Source organism: Sapajus apella, unplaced genomic scaffold (assembly GCF_009761245.1).
Source record: "Sapajus apella isolate SASKATOON/1434 unplaced genomic scaffold, GSC_monkey_1.0 scaffold1, whole genome shotgun sequence".
NCBI lineage: Eukaryota > Metazoa > Chordata > Mammalia > Primates > Cebidae > Sapajus > Sapajus apella.
In genome coordinates this window covers 17,569,874-17,595,303 of record NW_022436941.1, presented here as the reverse complement: position 1 = coordinate 17,595,303, position 25,430 = coordinate 17,569,874, and the positions used below count along the sequence as shown (strand labels likewise).

The window sequence follows — 25,430 nt, the reverse complement described above, 5'->3', positions numbered from 1 at the left end:
AAATACCAGATAGTGTTTTAATGATTTGCATGGATAATTGTGTTTGATCCTTGCAACAAACCTATGTGATAGGTGCCACTATAAACCCCATGAAGCAAAACCTTGACATTGATGAACAGATAAAACCGTAAACCCTAATATAAGCAAAAGGCCCCTATTTGACTTCTGTTTCTAGGTGATCAGATCCAGTCTTCATTCACATTCTAACGACTCCCAAATTTATATCTCTAGTTAAGACCAGACTTGTAAATTCAGTCGTCTGCAACATTTCCACGTCACGTCTAATGTGCATCTCAAACTTAGTGTGGCCAGTGCTGAGCTGTTACCCCCACAAACTGGTTGATGCAGACATCCCCAGCCCAGATGATGGCATCACCATCCTTCCAGTGTCTCAGACCAAAAACCTCACCATGGCATTTCATTCTTCTCTCACATTCTTCCTTTTACTTTTATGTATTTTTACATTTTTCCACATCCAGTCATCAGCTTATCCTGTTGGTTCTACTTTTACACACCTCTTCCCACTGCCACTCACACCTTCCCTCTAACTGTTCTCTCTCTGGATCACTCTTAGCATATAAGCATGCCAAGCATTCACTCTTCCATCTGCCCAGACCAACCCCTTCCCACCCCAGGTGGGCTCAGAACTCCCTCCTTCCTGTCCCTCAGGTCTGTAGTGAATGAAATAATGGACCTTCAAAAATGTCCACACCATAATCCCCAGAACCTCTGAATATGTTACCTTACATACAGAAGGGACTTTGTAGAAGTGTTTAAGGTTAAGAACCTTGAGATGAAGGAGACTATCCTGGCTTATCATGGTGGGCCCAGTGGAATCATATAAGTCCTTGTAAGTACAAGGGGAAAGCAGAAGAGTAGGTTAAAGAAATGTGACAAGGGATGGGGGCGTGATCTGCTCTTGCTGGCCTTGAAGATGGAGAAAGGGACTCATGAGCCCAGAAACGCAGTGGCTTCTAGGAGCTGGAAACAGCTAGCAAGAAAGTGGGGGCCTCAGTCTCACAACTGCAGAGATCCTATTGCAGGAACCTGTTCTCACCTAGAACCCCTGCAGTCACACAGCCCTGCCAGTACTTTGATTTTAGCCCATGAGACTGGAACAGAGAAACCAACGAAGCCCACTGGACTTGTGATCTGTAAAACTGTGAGATAAATGGGTATTGTGTTTACTACAGCAAGAATAGAAAACCCATACAAGAGCTCTGCTTAAGTGTTGTTTTACCATCAAGACCTCACCCAGAATTACAGCCATACACTCATCCAGGCCCTCTCTATCCCCATCACCCTGGTTTATTTTTCTCTGTACCACTTATCAACTAATATGCATTAATTTGTGTGTCTTTGTCCCACCCTCCACCCTCATTAAAATGTAAGTTAAGCTCTATTAGGGGTTTTTGTTTGTGTTCACTGTTGTATCTCCAGTGACTAGCTCGGGACCTGGCATGTGGTAGACCATTAATACTTGCATTAATACTTGCAGAAAAGTTGAGTGGCGTTAGCCTTTTGCTCCCTCTCCAGCATCCTGCAGAGGTGTCTCCTCACTGGCTGGCTGTAGCAGACTCAGCTGCTTCCAACCTCTCACCTCCTGCTTCAGGCCTTTTCCACATGCTCTGCCTACAGTGCTTCTCCCTCCACTTTGCCTCCTTTCTCTGTAGTTTATTCTGAAGCATCAGCTCTTTAGGAAAAGCTTCCCAGGTCCCTGGGAGAAAATCCTGCCCTCTCTCATTAAAAACTGTTTCCAAGGCATATTCATTTGAGGGGAAAAATAAGCATCTTGTATTGAGTATCACTCCAATAGCCTTTTTTATTTTTCTTTCTCTAGAGACAGGTTCTCACTTTAATGCCCAGGCTGGAGTGCAGTGGTACAATCACAGCTCACTGCAGCCTCAAGCACTTGGCCTCAAGCAGCACTCCTGCCTCGGCTGCCCAAGCAGCTGGGACTACAGGCACTCACCATCGTGCCTGTTTAATTTTTTTTCCTTTGGTAAAGAAAAGGAAACATACACTCGCTATGTTGTACAGGCTGGTCTCAAATTCCTGGGTTCAAGTGATCCTCCTGTGTTCAAGCGATCCTCCTGTGTTCAAGTGATCCTCCTGCTTTGGCCTCCCAAAGTACTAGGATTATAGGCGTGAGCGACCACATCTGGCCCAAATAGCTTTTTAGACATCTCCTTTATAACATACTTATGGTCCATTATAGCAAAACCATAGTCTAAGCCTTCATGGTGCTTACAGAGAAGAAATTAAGTGACATTAACATAATCAAAACAATTCATAGTTATATCATGTTAGCTGCTATTTCTTTTGTTATTAATACAGACAATAGCAAAGTGCCTGGCACATAGCTCAATAATAGCTGTGGAAATTTATCAATGAATCATAAGAACTTGATAGTTGTTTTAAAAAATAATCATTTATTACATTTATTCTAGTATAACTTTAGAAGACAGAAATTTGATTAAATCTTTTCTCCTGATTGTAAGAATAGTATATACTCTAGTGAAAATTTTAGATTACACAGAAAACTATAATAATTTACAATCCTTCCACTCAGGCATCATTTTGACTTTGTCGTCTTTCGATGCATATTTTATGTGTCCAAAGCACAGTGTGAATAAATTATTTGTGAATAAATTATTTTATCCTGCTTTTTAAGTTAATACTGTATTATAAATACTTCCTCAAAACAGCACTGTAGGCTCCTCTTTTCCCTAAAAAAATTCTCCTAAAAAAGTACAGGTTTTTTGGGGCATATAGTACATATCTGTGTGTAATAGTCAATAGAATTACATTTGGTAATGCTGAAAGTTAAATTAAAATCTGTGACTATACTTTAAATAATACTATTATGCCATTTAGATGCTCTGTTTAAGTAGAGATATGGAAGACAGTGATGCTTGAAGTCCCAGCAGGCTTTGGAATGGAGGTGGGATTTCACTTGAATGCTGAAAGGAGGATAGGACGGGAGTTCTGGGCCTAGAAAGGCTCACCTGTGAGCAGAGGTGGGCCAGCTCTGTGCAGGTGGTTCCCAGAGTGGAGACTTCAAGAAAAAATTGCTTCTGATTTGCTCTTCCAGGACAACTGTGGAAACAAGAGTGCGTTGATGGGTTGGAACAGATACTGAAGGATTTTGGAAGTAGGTGCAAGAGTTGGGATGATTTGCAGATGGTATGGACTTGTGATAAGGAGAAGCAATCTATAGCTAAGTAGCTTTGAGAGAAGAAAGATGCATTCTTTTGTTTCTCTATGTGACAAGCTATTTCACCCACAGATCCCTTCTTTGACTAGCCTGTAAAGAAGGCTGTCCTGAAATGCCCATGAAAACCATTCTCTGCTTTCTGCTGGAGACTTTGTCAACCTCTTCATAATTTCAATAATTATTTCTACTGTTTCAAAATATCTTACAAAGCACCAAGACATTTATTATCCAACAAACTAGTACAGTAGACATGGCTTTGTTATTCTTATTTTATTGATGAAGATGCTATGATTCAAAGATACATTGAGATTTGCCCAAATTAGTAAGTAGTGGAGATAAAATTTATTTATCTATTTTCATTCTTGCAAAGCAAGTTGTGAGGGAGAATAATAAAGCTATATAAAAGCTATATGATGGCAGCTATCTTTTAGAATGTTTCACTGATTAACACAATGTGTGATTTATTGTCACAACTCAGGTAAGCAAAGAACCAGCAGTGTTCACATTTTATAGAAAAACTTAAGTCAAAGTTGCATGATATTGAAACTAAGGAAAAACTATTTAGCCAGTCGACACGTATGACCTGATGTATTTGAGTACATTTTTTCCTCACATGGAATTGATTGATTGGTTTTGTGTCATAGTGGTGCAGCTTAAGAGAAGAAAAATGAAGACTTTTCATACTCAAATCATCAGTCAAGGAGATGCAGCTAAAATTAGTCAGTATTAAGGTTTAGAGTGAAAATCTGGAATCCTATCATATCTGGAATCCTGGAATTCTGTAAATATCAGTGAACTCAAAAAATATTTTCTTTATAATGAGAAGGGTTCAAAACATTTAGCAGGGATCATTCTTAGGATGTCTGAAAGTAATACAGTGTGTGGAGAAAGTTCCAACACTACGTAAACACGTAAGAGGAAAAGATAAAATGTGTCTAGAACCTTCCAGAATCAAGTTAGTTGAAAAGTTGCAGGTTTGTTTAAAGCACCATGATTCTAAATAACGTATCTATATCTCCATTTCTTGAGGTCTGAATCTTTGACCTCAAGAAAATGTTCACTGTCCCTCCATTTTAAAAGCTGGATTTAGCCTAATCTACCCATGTATTTACCTCCTTTCAGCACTCAATTTGCACTATGTCTATGATTTTAATGTCATCACTTTTTTGAAGAAACTAGTATTATACTTTTTTTCATTGGTCACTTTGCAATTTGAACTTCTTTCTTTATCCAGCAGCTTTTAACAGTATTCTTGGACTACCAATCATGCAGGATGAGAGAGTCTACACCCCATTCACTCCCTTTCACCCAGTCCCTCCACAGTTCATCTCTTATCTTCTGCTTGTATGCCACTTTATGCTGGCAAGGTTTTAAGATATTTACAATCTGTTCTGTAAAAATAATTGTCTTCTATGCTGTATGGATTGATTCCAAAACCTTACCCCCATAATTAATGTTTCCAATATTATAATTATATATGTGTGTGTATATTTATTTATATTTTCACGGTATAATCAAGAAGTGTATTTGGATCTGCAGAGGAGAAAACATTGCCCTAAATTACTAAATCCGTACTACTAAGTGTGAAATATTTTAAGTGTTATGTGAAATGGACACTCTTTTCTCATTATCCTGGAAACTGTACCAAATCATATCTATTTTTTTTCCATGAAAGCATTCTTCTTGGAGCTCTCTGGCTCTCACTCTAACTTGAACACTTTTAAGACTGGGTCTACAGTCTTGGCTTCTTTTTTGAATCCCTTTTTTTTTTTTCTTTACTATTCAAAGAAGATTCCTGAATGTGTACATAATAAACCATTTGTGCTCCTGCATGTCTAAAAATAGCATTTTCCCTTGCACTTGGTGGAATAGTTGACTAGATAGGGAATTCTGCATTAAAGCTCATGCTCTATCAAACTTTGAAGACATTTGGAGCTAAAATTTTGAACTTGTTTTCTATGGATTTCTTTTGTTTCTCTGCGTGCCATGCGCCTTTGACCACCAATCCTTTCTAGAGAGGGGAGCAACAGAGCAGGCTGTGAGAAGGTGCCTTCGAGCGGCCTAGAAGCCCTTGTGTGCTTTCTGCTGGGCACTTCGGTAGCTTTTTCTTGACCAGCAGCCTCCTGCTTTTGATTTGTCTTTCCGTTGGCCGTTCTGCACCTTCAGTAATTTTTTCAAAAAAGATGTTTGGGTTATTTGTTTTTTGAGTTTTCCCACACTGAGATTGACTTTTTGACTTTTTGTTGTCTTTATACATAAATAATAATTTAGATGACTACTAGATAATATTATAAAACTCCGCAGGCATTGCTCTACTTTTTCTAGCAATTAGTGTGTCAGAGAAAAAGTTTAGGGTCGTCCTAATCTGTTTCTGCTCTTTGCACCTGTATATTAGCAGTGCTTTTTTGATTATGATTGTAATTAAAAACAAGTTCTAGGGTAGGTAGGTGTGGACATCCTTGTCTTGTTTTTCTGTGAGATATGTAAACCCTTGTTGATCTTTCCAGCTTAAGAAAGTTAGATTTCTTTTGTCTTTGATTTTCGCTCTTGCTCTAATTTTGTGTTCTTTCATCAGGGATTCTTCTCATTGTAGACTGGATGTGTATTCTCTGTCTTCTATCCGTGATCTTCCTGATGTTGTTTTTGGTATCATGAATTTTCTTTTGAAAGCAGAATCATATCAGTACACATACGCATACATTTAATCATGTCCAACTCTTACGCAAGTATTCTGTTGTGACAATTTTTGTTGAGTCATTACTTAATATCAGTAGGTTCTTGGAAACTGCGACAAGTGAAATGACATACAGCAGGTCCTTGAATCATGTTGTTTTCTTATGAAGTTGACAAGGAAAAAAATTGATTTTGTTATATATGTTCATATGCCAGTTTCTGAGAACCTCTATCAACAATGTTAAGTGAGGGCTTACTATTTTAGAGAATTATTTTTTGAAGTAGTGGTTTGTTTGTAGCAGTATGCCTTTTTCTTAAAAACTTTTTAAAATTTCTGAAATTTAGATATTTTTGAAAATATGAGGAAAAAGTTAGCTGCCTCTCTCCCACCCAAAATAGTATGATTAAATTAGCAACGTCTCTTGCTTTATCAATGTGGCATCTGAGAATAGAGAAAACATGACTTAAGGCTCAGAATAGGAACAAATCGATTTTTTATGCTAGTTTTTTAAAAAGGTAAATGTACTTACAAATTGAATATCATAATAATTCTTTACAATCAGAGGATTTCTTACCTTTGTCCCCTCATAAAAACTATATGTGTTGTGAATGAATACCTTGCTAAGCACCTGAATTAATACCTTGCTGACAATAGGCACACAATGGCTCTTTTAAGCCAGGTGCAGTGGCTCATATCTGTAATCCCAGCACTTTGGGAGGCCATGGCAAGCAGATCACCTGAGGTCAGGAGTAATGATGAAACCCTATCTCTACTAAAAATGCAAAAAATTAGTTGGGCATGGTGGTGGGTGCCTGTAATCCCAGCTATTCAGGAGGCTAAGGCCGAAGAATCGCTTGAACCCGGGAGGCAGAGCATGCAGTGAGCTGAGATCATGCCATTGCACTCCAGCCTGGGCAACAAAAGTGAAACTACGTCTCAAAAAAAAAAAAAAGGCTCTTTAAGAGATTTAACTTTTTATAGTGGAATAACAACCTTCTTTATTATCTTGATTGCTTACTCCTACTAAAGAAGGAGAGAATGTTGATTTTTAAGCCTGGCTTTAATATTTTTTTGGTGCACCTTGTTCTGATGAACAAGTATTAAATATACATATATATATGCATGTGCATGTATATATATTTATGAAAAGTCATATTCTAAGCAGATAGTTGTCCTTCATGTATATTTCAGATAACCAGCGTAACAATACACTGACCTAAACTACTTGGAAACTTGGGCTTAAATCTTTATTTGTATATAGAACCCCCATCTGTATTTGGCAGGCACTTGAATTATTTATTAGATACTTTTAACCTGTTATAGAGAGTACTTTTCTCTCTCTCTTTTTTTTTTTTTTTGCTTTAGAAGTGATCAGCTTTGTAAGGTATAAGTTTCTGAGACAGACCATTCAACCTGGAATATAAGTTAAGTCCTTCCTTAGCTTGTTTATTTTATTAATTAGACATATTCTTGAAAAATTGGTGTATAAACTGACATTTTGAAATATTTTATCCTTGACTTCTAGTATAATTTCAGAGATGTTACCACAAAGGAAAAAAAGTTGGCTGGCTCTGACATGTAATAAAAACCATACTTGGGGATCAGATTCTTTCCTTTAAAGTAATGGCATTTGTTTTTCTTTTCGATTTGAATTCTATTGACTTAATAATGTTTCTAGAACTGTGGCAAAAATTTAGTCAAATGAACAGAATGATTTTTGTTTTGTTAAGCAAACCTAAATGGAATCCTTAATACATTTATTTAATTACATGTAGCTTCCCTTACTTTACACAGAAGGGATTTCTGGAAAACTCTGAGGAAAGATGTCTCTGGGAATAGAAAACTAAACAGGTAGGTCAGAGGCGGGCGCAATGGCATGGGCCTCTAATCCTGCTTACTCAGGAGGCTGAGATGGGAAGATCATTTCAGGCCAAGAGTTTGAGTCCAGCTTGAGCAACGTTGCTAAATAAATACATAAAATAAAAAGTAAACAGGCAGATCAGGCCTCTATGTAATTTTATGTGAGATAGTTAGAACGGAAACGTATGCCACCATACATACTTGTCAAAATATGCCCAATTAATTCTCATTTTATGCACCGGACTGGCCAAAGTGACTATGTGGACCAGGATGGGCCAGACATTCTGTATCCTATTAGTAACAGTGTAACTTAGTACATTTGAGGGGAAATCTGGCAACCTTTTTGGTAATTTATCTTTTGTTAATTTTACCTTGTTGGGTTCTAGATATTTTTATAGTCCTAAAAATATTCTTTAGCTTTGTTCTGGCATGTGGTTAAGTTACCCGGAAACAATTCGATCTCTTCAAACCTGGCTTTGAAGTGTTGTTAAACTGGACTAAAACAACTTTTAATCTAGTTAATTTTCCCCACTTCTGAGTCAAGAACCTTCAGGGTACTGTAACTAATGCCTCGTGAATGACGAGGTTTTCTGCCCTGATGTTTGAACACAGGCACCATTGCCAGTTGCATGTGAGCTCTGAGCCCTGTTCACTCCAATCCTTTTTCAGCCTTGGGTAGTTTACCCAGTCTCATGTGCCCATCGGTATTCACCTGAATACTTGAGGAGACCCCCTCAGCTGCAGGCGCTCTCCCGGGATGCAGCTCACTGTTCTCCCATACCCCCAGCTCCCTTTCCTTAACTCAGGGGACCCCAGGGCCCCTTCCCTGGGCCGAGGACTGGTTAGCTTCTCTCTGGGCAGTAAGCTGAGGTACTAGTAGGGCTCACCTTGTTTGTTTCCTGTCTCTCACTGTCCTTCATTTCCTGATGTCCAGTGTCTTGAGAGCCATTTTTTCCACGTAGTTTGTGCAGTTATTTAATTTGCCCAGTTTCAAGTGGGAGGCTGCATCTCCTTCCTATTACTCGTTGTCCAGAATTGCCCTTGGTTTTAACCTTAAAGTGTGTGGGTTTTTTTTTTTTTTTTAAAGAGGAGGGAAAACAGTCCTTGTCCACTCACAGCCAGTTTGAAATTCCAGGCAACACACTCAACTTTTTTTTTTTTTTTTTTGAGAAGGAGTCTCTCTCTATTGTACAGGTTGGAGTGCAGTGGCGTAATCTTGGCTCACTGCAACTTCCACCTCCCGGGTTCAAGTGATTCTCCTGCCTCAGGCTCCGAAGTAGCTGCCTGGCTAATTTTTGTATTTTTAATAAAGACAGCATTTCCCATGTTGGCCAGGCTTGTCTCGAACTCCTGACCTTAGGTGATCCGCTAGCCCCAGCCTCCCAAAGTGCTGGTATTACAGGCGTGAGCCACCACACCTGGCCCACACTCAACTCTTGCATCCCCTTTTTGCTGGTATTTACCCCCAAGTTCAGTACCTCTCACTGCCTCCCTCTTCAGGGAAGCCTTCTCTGACCAATCCTTAAACAGTACCTTCATGGAGCACCATCTCCTCACCCTGCTGTATTGTTCTTCATGTCACAGATTATTTCCTAAATCATGGTATTTTTTGTCCCTCACTGGATAGAATGTAAGCCCCATAAAAGCTGACGTCTTGTCTTTTTTGTTCACTGCTGAATCGCAGAGCCTAGAACAACTCCTGGGCACTTACAGGCCCTCAGCAAATATCTGTTGAATAAATAAATAGATGAATGGCAGATTCTGTGCTGAGTGCTTTCCCAGCACCATCCTGGAGGCTGCCACCTCAGGAGTTGCATAATCACTACTAGGAGTTTGCCAGCAGAGCCAAGCAACAAAAGGGATTTCCAGACAGCAGGGACAACATCTGTAAGAAAGTTGGAAAGGCTTTACAAAAGTGACCTAGCATGGTATTCAGGAAAAAAGAATTTATTAAATTGACTCTGTTTCTTGCTTCACTTTGTCATGAAAATCCTGATGAACAACTTCCTTTCCAAGATGTTTTCCCAGAATTTAGAAGAAAGTCTTGATAGTATTGGGCATATTGTGGTGTGTTTTTCCAATTGTAACATGATAAAATACAAAAATTAAAGTTTATCACAAACATTCCTGTGGGTGTGTACATGCACCCTCCCCCAGCCTGCATTGAGAATTTAGTGCTTGTGAAGAGTAACTGTGGAACTCCGTCATGTAACCATCTGGTTGGTAGAAGAGATGACATTCTGTAAAGCAGCTGTTGCATAATTTATCTTACCTTGGCCTTCAAGGGGGGGGTGAGCCAGTAGATCAAGCCTTGCGCAGTTTTCAAACTTCTCCCTGTTTTATAGATTCTGTAGCTAATGTGCCAATTAAGGTGGTGGTTTTCTGATAAAACCTCAAGCAATAAGACCCAGAACATAACCTCATTTATTTCAGAAAGCTCAGCAGATGAAAACTACTTTCATTGCTGCCATATTGTCCTGATTTCAGTCTGGGACCTGATGGTAAAAAAAGTGTTCTGTAGCTTATTAATCAAGCCCCTAAGTTAAAGCTGTTCTTCTCTTGTTTGTTTTCTTGAGGTGTTTTCCTAATTCTATTTCTGTCAAGGTCTTTGAAGAAGAATAATTTTCTCTGGTAAATTAATAAACATTTTTTTTCTAATAAACAGTATAAGTATATCTGAGAGTTTGAAGCATATGTAAATGGTTTTAGAAGAAAATATTTGTACTAGTTCATTTTGTTTTTTGTGAAAAGCAAAATGTTAACATAAAATATTGATTACATTATTGAAAATTTACCACTTCATAAAAGCAGATTTCTTAAACTGAGCCATGCAGCAGAAGCTTTTGTTTTTGATTCAAAGAAAAATGCAAACAGATTTTATGTTTGATGACATAATTTCTGGCTTTCTAAAACAGTCATACTTACATATAAGACAGAAATATAGAGCCATAGCAAGCTATTTTCATAATGAAGATGAGCAACCTTGTATCTCATATGCTAAATTTAAGTAGTTCTTATTTTTAGACTAAAAGTAAGCATACTTTTAATACTTTTTAATGTCATGTGATCTCAGCTACAGTTTTGTATTTTTTTCAGAAGGGCAATTGAAATAGAAAGTTAGGCTTATTATGTAATTAAACAATATTCCTTAGCAAAACAGGAGTCAAATACAAACTTTGGAATGACAGAGCTCCTCTTTGCATCCTGCCAACCATCCCTCCCCATCTGACCTTAACATTGTATTTTCATGAACATTTCGCAGTATTTCTCATCCCTTGATCCCAGTCTTGACCCACTGACCCAAGAATCAAGAAAATGTCATGTTAGTATCTACTAATTAGTGCACCCAGAGAGCCTTTTCATCTGGCCTTTCAACCTTGTGGAGGTAGGAGCACAAGCTGTCACTTGTATCAGGCAGGGAAAATGAGCCTTTACTACATTTTCCCTGTTTTGCAAACAGCAGAATAAGCCCAGCTGAGACTAGAGATGAATATGCAGGTTAGGAGGAAATTAACCTAAAATGTACTGCTGTTTGCATTATTGTCTTATAGACGACGCAGTACTGCCTACATTGAAATGCCCATAATGGAATGCCACATGCCTGAGATTTTTACCAGAGTATTCCTCTTGCAATACTCTGGTAAAGAGTATTATTTCACTGCTATCATATTCGCTTGGAGAAATAATTTTAAGTGAGAAATTTTATCTTATAAAAAAATTAGGCAGCTTTTTAATGCATTTAAGTTTCCCTTGTTTTTAGACATGTTTTTGGAGAATGCTGTACTTTGTTAGTGAGCCTTTGGTTCGAGTGCTCATTAATCAGTGCTGTTGGGCCAGGGTCTCCTGAGCCTTCTGGGTTTTGGGGGATCAGCTACTATAATTAAAGGAATGAAATATATCACGGTCACAAACTTGCCACATCAGACAATTGAGGGTTTTGAACTAATATAATTAATCTTCTAAATTTTTTCCTCAGGTGTTTAAGATAGAAGTGTTAATGAATGGAAGAAAACATTTTGTCGAAAAAAGATACAGCGAATTTCATGCTTTGCACAAAAAGGTAACTTGTTTTTTGGTTGTTTTTCTTTTCTCTATGTGGCAGATGGTATAATGTTAACACTCCTCTCTATGGTTCTAAGAGCATTGATATTTCTTGGTCATGTATATACAGTGTCTTGTATCATGAAATAAATTTCTTTCTAGAATAAATTCAGTTCCTTAAAGGTATGCTTTCTGAATAGGTAGATTTTCTGTTAAGATTGTTTACATATAAAAATCTGAGGTTGCAAGCTGTTTGCATTATGTTGCATTCAATGTTACCAGTTCAGAAAGAATAAGACCCAGACCCTGTTATATCCATGAAATACAGTTAATGTTCTTTACAGAAAGGGGAGAAAAAGCAAATGATTGTCTTACGGGAAGACATTTATTAAACTCAAATTATACTTACATGTACCTGGAAAAGATCATATACATGTACTTGTGTATTCAGAGACTGGGGAACACAAGTTAAAAGAAGCTCTTAGCCTTCTTTTGAATTGTAGAGCCACTTTACAAAACTGATGTTTCAGCACTAGGATACACTTCATTAAAGTTCTTACATAAATGAAACAGAAAGACAAAAAGAAGAGCTGAGTTTGGGGAGAAATGGAGACTAGGAGAGTGAATGCTTATTTTCTACCTAAATTTAATTTTTTCTAAGTTATAAATTCTTATTGATGTGCTGAAGTTATTTTAATATCTAGAAATACCTCATGAAATTGCCCAGAAAAATCCTGCTAACGGGATAAACGTATAAACGCTAACAGGATATTAATGAGAGATTAATGAGACTGTTTTCTTCTGTTTTCATTTAAAGGGGAGCTCTAAGTTATCGGTACACTTTTCCGTTAGGTCGGCAAGGGATAATCCACGTCTAGCTCTCTGGTTAGTACTTTGTTCAACACGAGTTGACTTGGAAAAGAAACAGTACAAGTGAACAAAGATTTACAGCAGGTGTTGCCAGCGACTTTTCAAAAGCTCCAACCCCAGGGTGCTCCAAAGAGAAACAAATATGGAGTCTGAAGCTCACTTCCTTCTCAGGGAATTCTGTTTTTGTTTGTGTGTTTTGGGAAAAAATCCTAGTGAGGTTTCTGCTGGGTACCTGATGAAATTAAGTCCCTATTGGGGGATTAAAACAAGTACTCCCTGCCTTGCCCAGCCTCTGTTAGCCATTCTGGAGGAGGCAGCCTGTCATATGCAGGCCCCTCACTAACCTCCCAGGTCAGCACCCAGCACTCCATGACCCTAGCACAGCCCAGCTGTACTCTCCAGATACTCAGGGACCAGCTCCACACCAGGCACAGCTGGGTGACTGCCAATTAGGCCGGCCCTGAGCTCGAGGCTGCCTGTGCTTCTGGAGTGAAGGCTTGTTCACCCTGTTCTCTGCTCTAAGGCAGTTTATTTTCTTCTGCAGAAGACCCTCTCCCCAATGAGTATAGGCAGTTTGTAGCTATTCATGGTCAAAAAAATTTCTAGATTTTTCAGGACTCTCTCTTCTCAATATCTGCAGTTCTATTAATGATTTTAGCTATTCTTATATAATGAGATCTACTAGCGTTAATAGAATAGAAATTATTAAAAAAAAAGAATAGAAATTATCAAATCTCCCAATTTTGAATATTTTTAGAAGCCTTTGAGACAACTTTACAAGGACATAGAGATAAAAATAGCTTTGTGGAGCAGAGTTTTAGTTGGGATACACTGTCTAATTTTATGTATTATCAAGGGGCTAGCAGCTGCTGGAAGTCTCCTTTACCTGCCCCCTTGTGATTGTATTAGATTTGGCAAAAAGGTAATCTCTAAAAGGCAGTGAAATACAGATAATGATGGGGTATAAAAATGAACATAAGTCTGTAAGTTTGACTGTAAGATAGTGTGCTAGGAAGGGTTGAAATGGGTAAAAAAATGCAATCAGAGTACTCAGGCTTGACCGACCGCCGCTGCCACATCACGCAACCTTACCTTTTTAGTGCAGTTTTGGTACCTTAAATTTCCACATTTGAATCTTGTGACGTGCTTTGAATGTTAGAGTTTAACATAAAATATTTTCCCTTTAAACGTAGTTAAATCTGTTGTTACTTAATCCTCTTGAAATATTCAACTATATTACCCCTTCAAAAATTAGATTTATTAGCAAGCATATATGTTGCCCTGTTTTAATAGGTGTTTCTTAGGTTTGTTTTGGAGTTGTAGTCCCTCTTTTTTGAACTATCTGTTTTATGTGCTTCCTCATTTGTCTGCTAGGGTCTCAGGGTTTTTTTTGATTATTAGTTTGTGTGGCCTATTAATACAATGTTAGCCATTTGCTGGATGTGTTTTTTAACAAGGGCCTTTTAATTTTGGTTATGACATTTGTTTTAATGTATGCAGGTGTTAAATTTTTTTGTTTTCTACTATGTCTGCTTTTACCCTTTCAGATGCTATCTAAAATTAGTCTTGTTGTGCTATGATAAGTATTTGATTCCATTTTCTTTTTTTTTTTTTTTCCTTTTTTTTGGGGGGACGGAGTTTCGCTCTTGTTACCCAGGCTGGAGTGCAATGGCGCGATCTCGGCTCACCGCAACCTCCGCCTCCTGGGTTCAGGCAATTCTCCTGCCTCAGCCTCCTGAGTAGCCGGGATTACAGGCACGCGCCACCATGCCCAGCTAATTTTTTGTATTTTTGGTAGAGACGGGGTTTCACCATGTTGACCAGGATGGTCTCGATCTCTTGACCTCGTGATCCACCCGCCTCAGCCTCCCAAAGTGCTGGGATTACAAGCTTGAGCCACCGCGCCCGGCCTCCATTTTCTTTTAGTTTTTCTAGATTGGCATTTTTGAATTATGCCTGGGCATATTCCTGGGCAACACCCTAGATATACTGAATTAGAATATTTGTGAAGAAGCCCAATAATCTGCAGTACCCCAGTTGATTAATGTCTGTTAAAGTTTGAGAATTCCTATAGTATGATTATCACTTAGACACAACCCTTCCTAACCCACTTCCATCACACATATTGAAGTCACAAAGCTTAGAACCATACATTTCAAGGTTTTAAACCTACAAGTTTGTTCCTACCTTTCTGTTACCTTGCATTATCTTTCAAATTCCTATAATATGCACTACTTAATTTTTCATTTTCTCTATCTCCTGAGCTCAAGCGATCTACCCGCCTCGGCCTCACAAAGTGCTAGGATTATAGGTGTGAGCCACGGCTTCCGGCCTTAATTTTTCATTTTCTTTTCTTTTCTTTTTTTTTTTTTTTGAGATGAAGTCTTGCTCTTTCACCCAGGCTGGAGTGAAGTGGCTCTATCTCTCCACCCGCCAGGTTCAAGCAATTCTACTGCCTCAGCCTCCCAAATAGCTGGGATTATAGACGCCTGCCACCATGCTTGGCTAAATTTTATATTTTTAGTAGAGATGGTGTTTTGCCCTGTTGGTCAGGCTGGTCTCGAACACCTGACCTTGGGTGATCCACCCACCTTGGCCTCTGAAAGTGCTAGAGTTACAGGCATGAGCCACTGTGCCCAGCCTAATTTTTCATTTTCTATTCCTACTGTCCCAGTCCAGAATCTTACTACTTTATATCAGTATTACTTGAACCGTTTCAGATCCTTATCCAGTCTGTGCTGCAGGACAGTTTTCCTAAAACACCATTTTTATCTTCATTCTTTTACTCAAATACACTGAAACAAGTCTCTGTTGTCTACCATCATAGACATTGACCCTCAAGGCTAATAATCGTAAACCTTGTGTGAGTTTCCTGTTGCTGCTGTAACAAAACACCAAAAATGCAGTGGCTTAAAATTTATTTATTATTATTTGAGACAGAATCTCACTCTGTCACCCAGGCTGGAGTGCAGTGGTGCGATCTAAGCTCACTGCAACCTTCACCTCCCAGGCTCAAGCGATTCTCCTGCCTCAGCCTCCCGAATAGCTGGGACTATAGGCATGCGCCATGATGCCCAGCTACTTTTTTGTATTTGTAGTAGAGATGGGATTTCACCATGTTGGCCAGGCTGGTCTCGAATTCCTGAGCTCAGGTGATCCACCTGCCTTGGCCCCCCAAAAGTGTTGGGATTACAGGTGTGAGCCACCACATCTGGCCTTAAAATTTATTATCTGACTCTAGCTGAGTCTTCTGGGGGTTCTAAGACAGAGTCCATTTCCTTGCCTTTTCTAGCATTCCTTGTCTTGTGACCTCTTTCATCTTCAAAGCCAGCAATCACTCCACTTCAGCTTCTGTGTCCATCATAACATCTCCTGTCATCACCTCTCCTCTGACTCGACACCATGTGTATATAGCTTTTCTGATTCATGCAGATAAGTACCAGATTCCACGACACCACAAACTCAATCCCCTTTTCCCTGTGCTTCCCCTTGTAATAACATTGAGCCCACGCAGATAATCCAGGATAGTCTCCCCTTCTCAAAATCCTTAATTTAATCACATCTGCAAAGCCCCCTTTCCCATGTAAACAAATACTTTCACAGATTCTGGGGATTAGAACTTGGACATCTTTGAAGAAACCATTATTCTGTCTATTACTAACCCCTTTGCTGGCCAACTTTATTTTTCACTCCTCCTAAGAGCCTTCAGTGACAGCTGAGCCAGTATCTCCCGTTACCCCATTATATGCTGTAAAAATTGCTTCCCACCTGTGTTTGCCCTGCCGAATGTCCTTTCCTTTGTGTTCGCCCTGCCGAATGTCCTTTCCTTTGTGTTCTGGTCTATTCACACCAAGACATTTCACGTTCTCCTTTTTTCATGTTAGCTCCCTTTCTTCTCTAATGTCTTTGTCCTTAGAAGTCCTGTTCCATTTAGAATAGAGATTTCTGCTTAAATTTTGGAAACATATGAGATAAAACTGTAATCCCTAAATTATCTCTAATTAGAAGGTACATTTTAAAAAGCTGAGACCATGTCCTATCTTTCACATCTTCCACACTGTTAGAGTGTGTGGTAGGGTCTTGGGCACATACTGGGCATTAAAGAAGTATTTGGCAAATGGCACATTTGGAGAGCATCATACATATTTATGAATTACTAGAGGAACAGTTTCTACTGTGGGAGTTTGCATTCTCTGTTAAGTTTCACCCCATGTTGTGCTTGCCCTGATGCCTTTGTAGCGCCTCTGCTAGTACTAGGTGGGAAGAACACCACGTCCACCACAAAACAAAAACAAAACCCCATCCTAGTCTTCTTCGTTACAGCCCAAGCACAGGCTCCTGTGACAGGGTGAGCCTTCAAGCTTGTGTTTTCCCGTGTGCCTCTGCTACACCTGTCCACACCCCACTACGGCCAAATAATTTACTATTTTAAATGGTGGTTCCTGAAAAGAGCTTTACCTCCCTAGGCCAAAAATTGCATGTATGGGCAGAAAAACCTTTCCAGCATGGCAAACTGCTAAGCACATTTTATTTTCATGCCTTCCCAGCTGTTTTCTGTCAGTTGCAGCCCATCCTTTTATTCACAGAGGTTTCAGTGAAATATGGTGCTGTTTCATTTTTAAATTAATGATCTTCATTTTTTATTATTGACTACTTTTGGCTTGAGTAAAATACTTCATTCTCCTGTATTTATTTCTGTGAAGCAGACAATAAAGAAGAACCAAAAACTCGCCATGTGGGGTCAAACCAGTAGCACAGCTCTCTGTATATTCTCTCTAAAGGGAACCCTGGGGGGAAGATGGGATTTTTATCCCCAAATGTTTCACGCCTTTTTAACTTTTCTTTTCTTTTTCGTTCTTTTCATTCATGTGCTTGGGAAAAGTCTTTCTGCTTCTTTGTGGAAAATGGTTACTATAACCAATGTATGCAGTGGTAGGTCTGTGTGGAGTAAGTTCTGTATAAATTCTTCTAGCAGTATAAAAAAGGAAAAGGGAGTGGTCACACCAGGAAAAGGGGATTGTGTTTGTGGTATCGTGGAATCTGGTACTTATCTGTGTGAATCAGAAAGGCCGTTTGCCTGGACACAGCTGGGCCAGGACCGTTAATCATTGGATGAAGTGGCAGAGGAGTATTTATCTTATAAGCAGCTGAGCCCTACTGGAAACATATTGTCTTGGGTTTGTCTCTCATCTAAAGCAATTCATTACTCACCTACAAATGCTGTCACCGATCCCAGCAGCTATGATGATCCGCTTCCTCAGTACTCCTGATGTAAATAAAAAAGGAAAACTGTTTTCAGTACTAGATCTTCAAAAGTTTTTTTTAAAGGGGAAACATATAATGGAGTTGATTTTCTATTCTGAAATATATGTAATGATTCAGTAGTTTGAAAGGAAGTTTCTTTATGTTTAAAGGGAAACTTAATAAGCTTATTACCACAGAATAATTTAGCATTTTGGCCTTGTTCTTGAGAAATGCCTCAGACCATATAGAGATTAAATATGTGTGTATTCCGCTGTCAGCAATTATAAATCTCCCTCCTTCTCTGTCTCTTGCATTATCAGCTTCCCCCTCAATATGGAATCAGTCTTATCAATGTATGAACCTATTACAGTAGTTTCTGTTTCACAAAATAAAACCTGCCTTTGGCCCCGTGCTTCCCTCTGCACTCATCCCATTGCACGCCTTCCTATTCTTTTAGTAGAACTCCTTAAAAGAGGAGCTGCTACTTCCCCACTGCCCTTCTCTCTGTACCCGAGTTACTGACTTCCCATCATCTGGCACAGTCTGATTATTCCTGTCCTCCTGATGAAACCTACTCCCCCACTGCCTCCAGTGATTGCCCTGCTTCTCTTCCCTGCCGCTCCATCCCACCTGAGGCTTGGGGTCCTCTTCCAAGCTCATTCAGGCAGAATTCAGTGGCTTGCAGTTACAGGACTGAGGTCCCTTTTTTTCCTTGCTGGCTGAACACAAGGGGCAGCTCTCAGCTCCTAGAGACCACCCTCAGGTCCTAGCCATGTAGCCCTCTCATCACATGACACCGTACTTGAAAGCCAGCAGTCTGCTAGGGCTATCATATATAACACAATGCAATCATGGGAGTGACTGTCCCGACATAGTCACAGGTCCCACTCCTGCTCAAGAGGAGGGGATCATACAAGGCGTTTACACCAGGGGATCATTTTAGGATTCTGTCCACCACAGCCTTTTTTCTCCACCTGTACCTAAGTCTTAATGCCATCTCCTCTAGTTACATGGCTCTAAATACCCATATATTCTGACCCCCACATTTACAGACCCATACCCACCCACCTACCCAACATCCCTGCTTGGAACCTATTGAGCATCTCTGACTTAAACTAGAACAAATGATTCCTTTATATTAGTAGTGTCTTTGATTGCATATAATAGAAACTTGATTAGATTTCTTAAACAAGTAAGAGATTTAGTATTCTCATAGGAAAACTAAAGGCAGGTAGTCAAGGTGATGCAGGCATCTCACAGCATTCATATTCTGGGCTCTTCGTGTTTCCCTGCTTCACTGTCTTCATCTTAGCATGTGACTTTCACACTTCCAGTGATAACATAGCTGCTACCCCTCCAGGCATGACTTCTGCATTTTCTGGCTGGAAAAACCTGTTGCCTTTTTGCTAGGAAAACAAGAGTCCTACCCCCAGTAGACATGTACACATATTGGTAACTCTGTCACATGGTCATCCTAGTTAAAAGGGAACCTGGAAAACCAATTTATAGCTCAACATGTTAGCCCTCTGAATGACATTGATTTTTCCCCCCAAAAGAAGGAGAGAATGAATATTGGCTAAGCAGCTAGCAGTGCCAGCCACATCCCTTGTTTATGTGGGATTAGTTTGACTGCAAGTGACTCTAAAACCAGAATAATGATAACATTAGCAGATACAACTTGGTTCCTTCCTCCATAAATATCTGGTGCTGGTGTGGTGGTTTCATGATTGTCAGGGACCCAGGCGCTTGCTGCTTTACCATTCTCATGTGAGACTTCTACCTCAGAGGCAAAGATGGCCACTCTGCTCTAACCAGTACATGGGCCCTTTCTTTGTGATGTACAACAAATTTTACTCTTACGTATGGAAAGAATTTTTCATTATAGTTTTAGCTGCCCAGGTTTAATTCCGTGCATTTTCTTATTCATAACTGTGTTGTTTCTGTGCATGTTTAGTAAAGGAGCAGCCTTGGTAGGTTTTTTCAAATTTTTAATTAGCAATTAAGCACATTTCATTTTTAGAGGCAGTGTATTAGTTTCCTATTGCTGCTATAACAAATTACCATAAATTTAGTGGCTTCAAACAATATAAGTTTATCGTCTTACACTTCCTGATGTGAGGAGTCTGAAGTGGGTTTCACTGGGCTAAAATCAAGGCATCAGAAGGATGACATTTCCTCTGAAGGCTCTAGGGCAGAATTCATTCTTTCCAGCTTCTAGAGGTCACCTTGCCTCGTGGCCTCTTTCTCCATCTTCAGAGCCAGTGACATTGTTTCTCCCAATCTCTTCCAACTTATTCTGCAGCTTCCCTTTTACAGGGATCCTTGTGATTACATTGAGCCCACCCTAGCAATCCAGGAGAATCTTCTTATTTAAGACCACCAATTTAACCAAATCTACAAAGTCCCTTTTGCCATATAAGGTAACATCCACAGGATTAGGATTTGGATATCTTTGGAGAAGGAGGATTATTCTGTTTACCAGAGACAGTTCTAATGCAACCTGCAAAGAAATTTTTGTTTATTTGTATTATCCCCTAAAACTGTTGTCCCAAAAGGCTTAGCTGAGACCTATCATTGAGTTTTCATGAATGGAGTTGGACAGTAATTGTTAGGAACGTTGAAAAGATTAGGCTTTCATTTTTTTAGTTTTCTCTCCAAATGACGTTGTCTAGTTAATGGCATTTCTAGAGACAATGCTTATATATAGTTGCATTTTGATTTCTTTATGTGAAAAATATGTAGAAGACTTTTTATCAGTGAAGTCCTTCATCTGAGCAAAATTTTGTTGTATTAATTGATGTTTGTAACTAAATTTCTTTTTTTTTATTCATTTACTGGGCTTTTAATTTTTCAGGAAAAGGGATTTCAATCTGAAATATCAACAATAATACCTACCAAAACACAAAACTATTCTTCTGAAACCTCAAAGTCAAGACATCTAAACAAAGAATTGTTTGACAAAATTTTAATGTAATTATATTTTTGTCTATTTTTTGTTGCAGATAGCAGTCGTTGACTTTCTTTTATTGGCTTTTTCCCCCCCAAATAATGTCATTATAATTAACAGACATCTCTGTTTTATTTATTTTTTTTCTATTCTGTCTTTATAGCTTAAGAAATGTATAAAAACTCCAGAAATCCCTTCTAAACATGTCAGGAACTGGGTCCCCAAAGTCTTGGAACAGCGACGACAAGGTTTGGAAACATACTTACAGGTGAGATATGTTTAGATCCTCAATTTATATAGTATAACTTAAATAATCATATGTCTCACCATTTTTTCTCAGAACATATGGGTGCAATACAAAATGTATTAAGCAGCCAAAGATTCTAAATGAAAGGATGTTCAGAATTACAGATAATGTTGTTGGTTGGTTCTTGTAGCTTCAATTAGGATTCTATTTAAAATTGGTTCTGTGCATTGGGGAAGTGATATTTTAATAAAAAGGCAAAAACTGTTGTAGAGAGGATCTGTGGTTTTTTTTTTTTTTTTTTTTTTTTTTTTGAAACAGAGTCTCACTCTGTCACCAGGCTGGAGTACAGTGGTGTGATCTAGGCTCACCGCAACCTCTACCCCCTGGGTTCAGGTGATTGCCCTGCCTCAAGCCTTCTGAGTAGCTGGGACTATAGGCACACACCACCATGCCTGGCTAATTTTTTGTATTTAGTAAAGATGGGGTTTCACCATGTTAGCCAGGATGGTCTCAAATCTTTTGACCTTGTGAACCACCCGCCTTAGCCTCCCAAAGTGTTGGGATTGCAGGCATGAGCCACCGCACCCAGCCCTGACCCGTCTTTTTTTTAAATTCAACTATACAGGTTACTTTGTTTTTGCTTTTTGTTTTTCCTCTAAGATTTTTTTGCTTCTTTATAGCAATCCCAGCCTTTAGGTTTTGAGTTTTGTGGGGCTGGTTGCGGTAGGTAGGGAGAGAAACTGAACTCACAGCAGGTCTGGATAGTATATCTTTGGAATCAAATTGAAAAGGAATGTATAAAAATTGCTGATGATGAAGTGCCAACTTCTTTGAAAATTGGAATGTCCATTTAGGAAGAATGCATTGGGACACTCTTTCCTGCAGCTGAGAGGAGCAAGCAGGCTGCCTAAGTGAGATAGGACAAAGACAGTCTCTCTACCAAGTGACAGAAGAAGCAAAAGGAGAAGGTAGAGCAGTATCAGTTTCGTTGAGTTTTAAAACAAAAAGAACTAGTGGCCTCAGGTGAGTACTCAGTGTTGCTGACATTAAATCCAATACTGTGCAGGGCAGGAGCTGGAGTGGGCAGGTCCTGAGGTCAGCCATTGCTCCCTGGCACCGGGGTCCACTGGAGAGGCGACACATGAGAATGACGGAGTGAACATGGCTGGGGATGGGGGAATCCTGGCTCTTGAAACAGTATAGCCGGACTCCACCTAAGAGCTATGAATTTCTGACTGACCCATCTAAGACACGTTACATCAAACAAACTGGCAGCCATGATTGTGTTCTCCCTTTGATATCTTCATGGCCCTTTAAGCATTAACCTTAGGTGGATTCTGTCGAGGAGAGAAACAGGGCTTTGGAGCTAGTATGCTGTCTCTTCTACAGAGCTCTGTGAATGGCTGTCCCTGAATCACTGGTGATGAGAAGCTGAGGGGAGGCTGACTCCTCAGGCTTGTACTTAGTGAGAAATTCAGAGGACTCTCTCACAGTAGAAAGATTCCAGAATTCTGTTCCTGGCCCTTACAGTTTTGCTGGTCTTTACAGTGCTCTAATAGGAAAGCTGACATGCAGAAGGCCCCTGAGGACATCTAAGGAGGGCTTTCTTTACTGTTTTTGCTCTTCTGCTTTTGGACTTGGCAGAAGAATCCTTCGCTGCCTCTCTCTGGGGGTGAGAGCTTAAAGGAAATGAGGATTACAAATCACAGGAGTGTGTGTGGCCATGGTTTTTGAGACTGTGTATGAGGAGCTATGATCCTTCCATAGCTTCAGGCAACACTACAGAGCAAAAAACAAACAACAACAAAAAAAACAGACTTCAGAAATTGTGTGTAAAGAGTGAAAATGCATGTACTCTATAATTAAATGAAATAGGTAAACAATGCATTCTTACTCGTAAGCCAGATTTTCCATGATATTGTATATCTTTAAGCTTTAGCTCTGAAGAAAGCTCTACTCTCTTCCCCTCATTGTATTTGACACATGATTTCCATTACTACTCAGTGTAAACATTTTAAGTCGTTTGTACTTTGGATATAAATATGTGCATAGAGTCATCTGGCACAGAGAGGAGTTTATAGTGACACTCAAATTGAGCTTAGAAATTTCTATTCTCAGAAATAAGGCTTGAAAAATGTGGTCGAAGGGCTCAGAGGGTTTGCTTCTTGTTTGTGCATTTAATAGTCAATTTTTGTCACTTAATTTCCCAAGGAGTTCAAGGGAGATTTCTTTTCTACTTGATTCTGTTTGCAGGCAATGGGAGCTAGATGGACGTTGCAAGATAAGCCTGAACAATTTATTAATCCTAAATGAAAATCCTAGCCTAGGTGTCATTTCTTGATCACTTAAATCAGGTTAGAAGTAAGACAGTGTTACTGTTTCTCCTGCTTGCTTTCATTACTCGAGCTAGAATCCATTCATGCTCGGGTCCAGCCTGAAACCCAGGCAGTGGGGTGCCAGCAGCACTTCCTCAGCAGGTACCCTCCTGCCACTAACCCATCTCGGTAGGAGCCAATAGTATGGCCCTGACCTGGCCCATCAACCTAAGAAAGTATTAATACCTCCAAACCATAGCATCTTAAGTTCACTTAAGGGAACTTAAGATGTTACATAGTCTGGCCCTTCAGCTATGTTCACAATCATCCCTCTGGCCTCAATTTTCCACCCATAAAACAGGCAGATCAGCTGTTGAGAGGGTCAGAGAAAACAACTTCCTGCCATCCAAGGGGCAACTAGTGCATTCTGGACCATGGGTGAGTACAACCCCACACATTTCCTAAGGTGGTTCCACATTGCTCTTTTATTTTAGAGATGGACAAACTGAGGTCCAGTGGAATTAAAAATCTTGCCCTGCTTCTGCAATATAATAAAGAGTTGGGACTGGAATTTTAGTTTCCTAACATCCAGTATGGGCTCCTTTCATCATGTGTGGTGGATTTTTCTAAGTCAGGAGAAATTTTTCAACCTTGACACACAGCTTTACGTAAGGCTTTAATAATAGATAAAGGAAAAGACCTTATAATCATAAACTATTACAGTCTAATTGACTGTAGTCCCCCAACTCTCTGGATAGACAGATCCATGATTTTTTAAATCAATAACTTGAATAGCAAAAACTATTCACATGCGTTAATTTTCTGTGCTGTATTTAAGTAAGGTGCTAACTTAAAAACAAGAAAGGTCAAATTACATATTTTCAAAATTAATTTTGTCCCACCTGAGATTTTAAACAAAGGAAACCCAACCTATGTCGGCATCTGTACTTTTAAAACTCTTTTCTATTCCTTTGCTGGTTACCAATGAAATTAATGAAAGGAATAAAACTAATGAAAATGAGAGGCAAAAAACCCTACACTTAGCATTTATCTGGCTGTTTCTTCAATTTGAAAATAAACACATCATATTGGTCTTCAAGATGCAATTTATAAATATTTTTTATTTTAGCATCTCTATTCAATTTAAGTAATTTTAGTTTTAAAAAACTATTTTGGCAGAGAAGTAGGGATTAGGAAATTTTCCTGGTGTATATTTTTTATTGTAGGTTTCTTTAAAATATTTTACATTGTATTTGAAAAAGCCACTTTATTTTCAAATAGAAATTACAGATCTTAAGGAGAAAAAAGCAAGCATATTATTCAAAGTAATGTGGAATTGCCACAGTATGAATAATTTGTGGATAGGTTCTAGTCAGTGAATTTACCTTCAAAAAACTTCTGCCAGTCTACAGATTTCCATATGATCAATTTTGCAGAGTCTAACAGTGGAGCAACTATAGTGAATGCTGTTTAGTGTTACTTTCCTGGAGAATAAAAACAGTAGTATTAAGGTTAAATAAGTGAGTTTTAATTTTTAAAGTACATTTCTAAATCATTATTACTTTCCTACTTAAATTTTCAAATGATTTGATTAGAAACAAATTCTAAAACAAAAACAAAAAACCCTAGCTGAATATCTAAGTATGTATAGTATCTTAAAATCAAAATCTAGAATTAATCAGGGAGATATTAGAAGCTATATTTGGCATTTGAGTAACTTGAAGTCTGGCAGTCTACCTGATGAACAGTGAACCTTAATTTTATTTTCTAGAATTATTTTCTGTTTATTGAATAACAAATCAAGTAGCTATTATCATGTTTTCTTATCTCTTTCCCCTTAAACAATATTCCCCAGGAAAACTCCCTAAGGTTTAGTGAATGAGGAAATCAATCACCTGTAAAAGTAGAATTAAGTAAAACAATATCTTTATGTATGAGTGGAAGAAAATTAGTTGGTTTTCATCTCAATAAGAGGTCTATACCAAATAGTTTTCTATTAACAAACTTAATTTTTC

At 38.9% G+C, this 25,430-nt stretch overlaps 1 protein-coding gene across 3 annotated transcripts in view; it reads left to right on the top strand.

Moving 5' to 3' along the window:
* SNX24 (sorting nexin 24) overlaps window positions 1-25,430 on the top strand; it is a 169,754-nt gene that overhangs the window by 77,851 nt on the left and 66,473 nt on the right. For all 3 annotated transcript variants that reach the window (XM_032268766.1, XM_032268847.1, XM_032268916.1), the window contains 2 exons: window positions 11,728-11,811; window positions 21,017-21,121. In XM_032268766.1, the coding sequence (XP_032124657.1) occupies window positions 11,728-11,811; window positions 21,017-21,121 (189 nt within the window). The remainder of the gene's footprint in view (window positions 1-11,727; window positions 11,812-21,016; window positions 21,122-25,430) is intronic.